The sequence below is a fragment of the Micropterus salmoides genome, unplaced genomic scaffold (assembly GCF_014851395.1).
Source record: "Micropterus salmoides isolate LMB-PRFRI ecotype aquatic unplaced genomic scaffold, ASM1485139v1 Ms_hic_scaffold_17, whole genome shotgun sequence".
NCBI lineage: Eukaryota > Metazoa > Chordata > Actinopteri > Centrarchiformes > Centrarchidae > Micropterus > Micropterus salmoides.
The window spans coordinates 18755606-18763827 of record NW_024040817.1 but is presented as its reverse complement, the minus strand read 5'-3'; the positions used below and the strand labels follow the sequence as shown (position 1 = coordinate 18763827).

The 8222-nt window shown below is 38.4% G+C and overlaps 1 protein-coding gene across 2 annotated transcripts; it reads left to right on the top strand.

Moving 5' to 3' along the window:
* Positions 1-836: 836 nt before the first annotated feature.
* cibar1 (CBY1 interacting BAR domain containing 1) lies at positions 837-7852 on the top strand. Of its 2 annotated transcripts, none has more exons than XM_038725736.1 (9): positions 837-991; positions 1969-2203; positions 2327-2395; positions 3436-3537; positions 3875-3880; positions 4476-4580; positions 4814-4927; positions 5874-5993; positions 7389-7852. In XM_038725736.1, the coding sequence occupies exons 1-9, from the start codon at positions 963-965 to the stop codon at positions 7506-7508; spliced, it is 900 nt and encodes a 299-aa protein (XP_038581664.1). In that variant the 5' UTR covers positions 837-962; the 3' UTR covers positions 7509-7852. The 2 variants fall into 2 exon arrangements, with proteins under 2 accessions (XP_038581664.1, XP_038581663.1); XM_038725735.1 differs by having other exon boundaries at positions 7386-7852.
* The last annotated feature ends 370 nt before the right edge of the window (positions 7853-8222 follow it).

The window sequence follows — 8222 nt, the reverse complement described above, 5'->3', positions numbered from 1 at the left end:
AACCTGTTATATTATGTGACAAAATAAATCTACCTACCTACCTACCTACCTACCTACCTACCTAATCCCATAGAGGAAATTTAGGTTGACATAGCAGCACAGAGAACTGTAAAAGAACAGATGCAGTATTGTAGAATCAGTAACATTCAACGCAGATATATAAATATACACTGTATACACATTATATACAATAGATATACAATTAACATTCTACGTAGATATTTAAATATTTACACACTATATACAATCAATATATGATAATTATTTACAACCATTTACAACCAGATAAATGTCAAAAATATAAGTGTTATAATAGGCCTATTGTTTGATCATTATTTTTGATAGATCTACACGTAGGCAACATTATAATGTTGTTTGGTCAAAGTGGATATAGAGTAGTTTAATTTATTACCATGCACCATATCTTTGATCATGTATCATACCTTAATCTTCTAAAAGCTACGAACTACTGCAATATTTTACTAATTGTTACTGATGTAAGCCTAATATAAAGTAGCATAAAATGAGAAAGCTCAAGTACCACAGGAATAGTACACTGCTAAGAACATTAACTATATGGACTACAACGCTTGTACATTCCACAACTGCTTTAAAAGCTATTTCACTGAGGTAAGCAAAACAAAAGAAAAATTATCCGTAAAAGACTATGTTGGCTCACCTTCAACTTTCTGAAAAAAAAACTGCTCAGAGCTGGCTCGTTGTTTCGTTGTAGTAACAACTTCAAAAAGGAAAACGGAGAGGAGAAAAAAAATAGTCAATCAACAACTCAATCTCCCATAATGCATTCCTCAAGCGGAAACGCCGGGGACTCCATGGAAACGGCAGACTGGCGTGCTAGCCTGGGAGAGAAGAAGTTAGCTAGCGATAAATCTGGGTGCCGATTAACTTAGGTGGCTGGACACTGAACAACGTTACATTTTATTAGCTGCCTTTCTGTAAAGATGAGTCGTACGCCCGATGCAAGAGCGAGGTAGGAGATTGTCAACGTGTCAATCTAAATCCTGCAGGGGAACATATAATGCTCGGTAACGTTAAGTTAGCGTTAGCGTCTCTCACGTTTTACACAATTAACGTACCGTTACAGATATAACGTTAGCCGGGAACGAGTTTTCTGCTGTAAACGCAAGACCCCTTTTAGTGGACCCCGATATGATTTTCATTATCCCCAAGCTGGCTTTTCTCTAAAGTTATCAGCCACAAACCGGTGAAACTAATTTTCGTTTAAAACGTTAATCCTCAAAATAAAGCGAAAAATGCTAACGTTAACATATCCGTTACAGAAAATGGCCTTTTGTCAAACGGTAACTAACACTAGCTAATAATAGGTGTTAAATACTACATAAGTTGGTTTCACGACACTTATCTGGCTAGTTAGCAAGTGTCATCAACAATGATAATATAACTTGAGACTTTAGGAAGTAAATTTTAAAGCAAAACCCTGTAAACTACATCCACAAGATGTTTTGATTATCGATGGCCTGCTACACATATGTTTGATGTAGTTAGAAAATTCATATGACTAGGGCTGCAACGATTACTTTATTAGTTGGCAACAATTAACTGATAATCGATTAGTAATTTTAGAGTAATTTAAGAAAACAAAATTATCACATTCCAAGCTAAAACGTAAAACCAAATATTATCTGCTTTCTTGACAGTAAGCTGAAAATCAAGAAAAACAAGACATTTTCTTGGGATTTGGGAAACACTGTTCAAAATTTGTCACCATTTTCTGACATTTTATAAACCAAACAACTAATTGATTAATCAAGAAAATAATCGACAGATTACTCTACAATGAAAATAATTGTTAGTTGCAGCCCTACATGTGAGTAATGTGACTAATGTAGAATATCTTCCCTGGACAAATGTGTGAAACAAATTCACTTTTCTGTCCCTAAACATTATTTGATTACTACTCTCAATTTTGTCCTTCACCCTCTACAGGGACAGCCAGACAAGAAAGATCCAAGAAAACATCACCAATGTGGAGAAACATTTTGGAGAGATGTGCCAAATGTTTGCTGCTTACGTCCGTAAAACAGCCAGACTACGAGACAAGGCAGATCTGCTGGTTCGGGAAATCGGCATTTATGCAGACACAGAAACACCAAACCTGAAGAGGGGTATGAAGCAGTTTGCTGACCACCTGGCCAAGATTGAAGACTACCGCCAAGCTGAGGTAAAACAATAGGATTTTTAATTCCTGCTGCTTTGATTTAATTCATAATTTCATCTTTACAGCCATTGTCTAAATTTATTGTTAGGTAGAATAGATACAAACTCGAGGTTATTTACCTTACAGGTGGAAAGACTTGAAGCCAAAGTCATAGAGCCATTAAAAAGCTATGGAGCTGTAGTGAAACGTAAAAGGGTAAGTGATGCTTTGAGCCGCAGCCATGTTGACATCTACACTGATCCCACGTGAGCCAAATGCCTAATCTTAATCTATGTTCCAGTGACAATTATAGTAAAGCTATTACATTGAGAAAAAATTTTACTATTTAACTTTTGTGTAATTTATCTGGGCACTGACAGTACTTTTCTTGCTTGTTAAGATCTCACATTTAGTTACAGAGAAACACAGCAACTGTTGCACCAGCTAAAAGTGACTTAAAATGTCAACAGGAAATTGACAAAGTCCCTCAAAGATGGTGAAATTGTTTACATCCCCATGGCCCCTCTCACAATAGTCCATCTAAATTACTGCAGTTTTTTGTAGTACACATTTCAAGATTAAATGTGCTCTGGCCTACAAGGATGCAGCAGTTGTGTCACCAGAATGAGCAGTTTAAGAGGCAGATTAGGACCCAGTGCGATTGCGTCTTAGTGTTATTACCACTGCATGGCCACATGAGGGCAGGATTGATTTGATGATAATATCCCACTAGCACGTCAGCTTTTCTTTGTGCCATTGTCAGTAAATCCTCCTCAGCATCTTCTTTTAACCAGATTTAAAGTACCATTTCTGGCAAAAAATATATATCAAATACATTGTTTCTTTGTGACGTTTGGAGTCTTTCTCATACAGTGTTGCCGTAAATGATCAAATTACTCATGTTATCTCGTGTTGTCCTGTCTGATGAGTCATTTGTTATACACACAGAGTGAGCATGCCAACACTTAAATAAATCTGACTAAATTAAGTTATTTAATCATGAAAAAAAGTGAACATGGCTAAATTGAATTTTCTGTCAGTGCTAAAACAATAAATCATTCCTTTAAAATTACCGACTGTGCCACAGTACAGAAGACACAAAAACCTGCACAACAGGGTGTAGTCGAGGTGTTGATCTGGCAAACACTGAGCTACACCAAATATTTGTAAGATTATGTCCTTTTAGAATTAAATACAAATGTTTAATCTATCATTGTTGGACTACTGTGTCATTGTGTGCTCGTGCATCCATGCAGGAGGATCTGAAGACAACTCAGAGTGCCAGAGACAGAGAAGCCAAACAGATGGCTCAGCTTGAGAGGACCAGACAGAGAAACCCCTCAGACAGGCAGATCATTGTATCCTTGCTTTGTTTCTGAAACTCTGTAATAACAAACAGACAAAAGACTTTTCATGTTACAACAACCACCCACATAGTTTTTAGTGCAGGTGACAGCTTGGGTACAGTTTAATTTCTTCTTGGATATTGAAATTATTTCATGTTGTAACAAAAAAATAAATGTAGATTCATTTTGAATGTTTATCTTGTTGGAAGAGGTTTACTCTACAGTATCTTTACATCCACCTGTTTAAAAAAAATTGGACCCAGGGTTTAGATCAGGATCTACTTGCAGGAGTAGAATAACACAGACAGCAGGCTAATTTTTTTTGGTGTTTCCTTGACCAAGCCATCAGTCCCAGGTGCGTCCCATGTAATTTGTGCATCTCCTCACTGGGGATGTTTCTCCACAAGAAGAAGATGTTTAGTCATTTTCACATCGGTTCTACACAGCAGCACCTATAGAAAACGAAAGTAACAGGAGCAGCTTATATTACATGGCTCCTGTTTTGTGTGTGTGCGCCATCGTGCGTGTGTGTAGTGTGTAAAATAGGTGTTAAATTACATGCATGCATGAGACACAAGTGTCAAATTTGCAGAGGCTATTACTTTCTCTTTCCTGTAGAAGCATGTCAATATCTGAAGAGCTCTTGGTGATAGGTGGCACAGGCGGGTCTGGGACTTCAGGCCTGAAACTTTTGGTACTGCAGATGTGGTTCGATATCTTGTGTTTCATATCAATAAAAGTAGTTTTGTGCATTGTCAAAAACTACTAATTCAGGTATCAATTACCCATTTTTGGAATGATTAAATCAACCAGAACAAAGGGATCCTTTTAAATTTCTATGTTTTAAATTGTATTGTGACACAGCGATTCTTTACTCAAACACTTTAGCCGTAACCTCTCGTGTTGGTCAGATATGTTTTGTAGTATGTTGTTTATTAATTTGTTCTCAGGCAGAAAGTGAGCTCCAGAGAGCCACCATGGATGCCACACGGACAACCAGGCAGCTGGAAGAGACCATAGACGAGTTTGAGAAGCAGAAGATCCGGGACATCAAGGTGGGCCGCTATGAGTGGCGGGAAAGTTACATCTGTTGAAGCAGTGGGTGGAAATTGAAGTAAAACCAGAGAGTAATGATTTGAAGGGTCTTTTTTGACACTTCCCTTAATCCCCCTTCAGCTGTTTTGAAACTATTCTGGTTTTGTCATTTCAGAATTCTTTTTTTATCATGTCTTGTGGTCACAGAGCCTAGTCAGAGCTGAAATCTTATCCCTGCCTTTCCCATTAATAGAAAATCTTTGGTGAGTTTGTGACAGTGGAGATGTCGTTCCATGCCAAAGCCTTGGAGGTGTACACCTTGGCCTACCAGAGCATTCAAAGTGTGGACGAGGAGGAGGACCTGGAGGTAGGCTGTGCTCAAGGGTAACCATGGTCCAGTTGTTATAATTAGCCTGCCAAAGGTGTGTCTGTGCATCAGAGTTCATCAATGTAGACTGATGTGTAAGTATTGACCGGACGCAATGATTGGCGTGTCACTGATAAATACATGATTTATATTTCAATGTGACCGTGCTTTTGCAGTGCATTTGATTAACCTGACAGTTACATTTAACAGGTCTACGCTATCATAGTTGTAACTCCCATTACTCATCGACTCATTGCTCATACATACATAGTCCACACTTGTTAACTGATGTGGTGAATTTGAAGTAACTGGCGGGCTTAGGCACAATTCAGAGTCATGCTAGCTACTTTCTCCTGTTTACAATTCAGATTGAGAGGTTTGCCCAACTTTTTTGAGAGACAAAGCCTGTAGTGAGAAAAGAACAGATCAATGATATTCAAGACAGCGAGGTTCGTCCTGCAGATGCCCTTGTGCTATTTATCTCCACCCCTTGCCATCTCATCTGTGTGTTTTGTGCACTGAATCATCTCCCTTCTATTCATATTGAAGCGAAACTCCTCACCCAGACGAGGCTGTTTTTCAATGACTCATAGAACAAATCATGGGAGACTAAATCATCTGTAAAAGGCACAATGACAGGCATGAAGATAATCCTGATCAAGAGCTCTTGCGGAATTTATTTGTTCATTTAAACTATCAGTGTGGTTTAAATGGAAGTTTTGGTGTGTTATCAGAGGCATACCTTCTGAGCTGCTTTGTTTATGTGTGACCAAGGAACGATTCAAGTTGTGTGTTTTTTGCTCCTGGAGACTCTACAGTGTGTTAAATAAAATATTATCTTGCAGTCTGTTCAGTGCACACAAATATTACCGATGGGTGTGTGTAGGCATTGCTTCTATTCTCCTGTTTATCTTTGGAAAAATATAGCACCTACTGTCTTTGGCAGGTGTTCAGGAGTTCTCTGCACCCCCCAGACTACCAGTCACGCTTAGACATAGTGCGAGCTAATTCCAAAACCTCCCTCGATCGGACTGGATCCTTCCTGAGTACATCAGGGACTTTACAGGTAAGATATAGATGGTGCATAGATGCTGTATTACAAAAACTGGAATTTCTCCAAGGAGATCCCTGTTTGATCAAGTGTCTGTTATGGCATTGCTTTTTATCTTTGACTTTGACAGTTGCAAAAGCTTTGTCGTGATGATGATTACAAAATTATTTTTCAAACCCAGTTGTCTTCCTCGTACCAGTAGAGGCTGTGTGCTCGACTACTCTGAGTCTTATCAGTTGTGCGTGTGTTTAAGCGCAGCATCACTTCAACATTCATTCAGTCATTGCATGCCGGTAACATCATGCATTTCCTCCTACATTCAGTTTACACCAGCATCTTAACAGCTGAACTGCACTAACATGTGAATTTAAAGGATCTGTTCGTAAAATGTCTGGACACGTCTTTATTTTCCCACTAAAAGAGGAGTACCACTTTTAATATCCTTTGAAGATCTTTATTCTTTAGGCCGCTGGGTGTGTTCAGACGTCCTATATTGTATCTAGAGATGTTCAGATTGTAGCTTGCCGAGGCAGATTGCCTTAAATGTGTCTTGCATCACAACTTGAGATCAAACTTTGCTTCCATATTTGGATTGTTTTTATCTGTGGGAAACTGCAATCACTGATAAACAAAAAACACACATGCAGTCAGGTACACAGCTAGAAAAGTAGATTGCAGACCCTGTTTGCATACTGGATAAAACTCCAGAGGACAACTGACAATGCTCACTCTCATGACAATGGTCATAGAGAAAGTCTTAGATTATACACATGCTTGGCATTTCTTCAACTTGGGATCTATTTCTGTTCATATTGATACTACAAAAATGGACAAATGTAACACGAGCAATTTTGTGTCAGTGCATAATAGGGCTGCAACTATTTTCATTATCAACTAATCTGTAGACTATTTTCATGATTAATCGACTTATTAAGTCTATAAAATGTCAAGAAATTGTGAATAATGCTCATCACAATTTGCCAGAGCCCAAAGTGACGTCTTCAAATTGCTTCTTTGGTCCAACCAACAGTCCAAAACCCAAAGACTCTTCATTTTCTATCATAAATGACCAAGAATAGCAGCAATTCCTCAATTTAAAAGATGAAACCAGCTAATTTTTCACATTTTTGCCTAAAAAATTACTGAAACGCTTAATCGATTATCAAAGTAGTTGTCGATTTAATATTCTTTCAACCAACTAATTGAATAATCGACTAATCGTTGCAGCTCTAGTGCATATCAGGGTGTGTTCACACCTGCATCAGTATTGTCTCTCCTCTTAACTGCAACCCTGGTGAAAGAGAAATGTTCTGGAGCAAACCGACTGCAGAAGCACCAATTGTGCTTAATGACTACCTGCTAAGTGTTTTAGTTGCGTAGTGACTGTTTGTTTACTTGTTGTCACAGCAGCAAAGAGCTTGCAGTCGGCAGACAAGAAGAGAGGAGGAAGAAGGAGAGGATGACGAAGAGGACGAAGAATCTGAAGAGGAGGATGACGAAGACGAAGAGGACACAGATGATGACAATTAGCTTTTTTGTGTTTGTGTGTGTGTGTTTGTCTTTATGGAACAAAAAGGATATTAAAAGGTGCATTGTTGTTTTATAATCTTGTGAAAGAAAAGCTGCCATTGCCAAAATCACCTCACACGGTGTGGTCTGAGCAGTATTGTAGTGCAAGTGTATTGTAGTTGTGTGATGCCTTTGTAAGTAGAGAACATGTTGTTCTTTACTAACGTTTGTCTTTGATATTCCAGCCAGTCACTCTTATCTATATTTTTATATAACACATAATGCCAAAATGCACATTACAAATTCAGTTTCACTGGAATTAACTGTTATTCATCTTTATGAATAAAAAGAAATCCCTTTTCACATTTTGCATTGTTCCAGTGAATAGCCATTCTATAATAAGTACATGGTGTACCCTCAGTCACTTTGCATAGAAATGCCAGCAGAGAGGTTGATTGTTATTTTAGAAATTCAGAGTGTGAATCAGTCTAAGTGACAGTAGTTACGTGACGACTGCAGTTGAAAGTGACTCATCTCTTCCACAGACATGCAAAAGTGGTACAAATGAAGCCGGGGACATTTTGCACTACACTGTGCTTATCAGGATATATGTGTGTGTGTGTGTGTTACAGTATGTGTTGTCTGCCACTTTCGACGGATGGCTCCTATGTCTCTCTTTCATGAGTCACTCAACACATTCATCATTCCCACGACCCATGTCATAATGAATACTTT

Excerpts from the sequence above, each read along its gene's own strand:
- cibar1 (XM_038725735.1), top strand. The coding sequence starts at position 963 with ATGAGTCGTACGCCCGATGCAAGAGCGAG. Across the intron at positions 992-1,968 it reads ACGCCCGATGCAAGAGCGAG|GGACAGCCAGACAAGAAAGA; the intron begins GTAGGAGATTGT and ends CACCCTCTACAG. Across the intron at positions 4,581-4,813 it reads AGAAGATCCGGGACATCAAG|AAAATCTTTGGTGAGTTTGT; the intron begins GTGGGCCGCTAT and ends TCCCATTAATAG.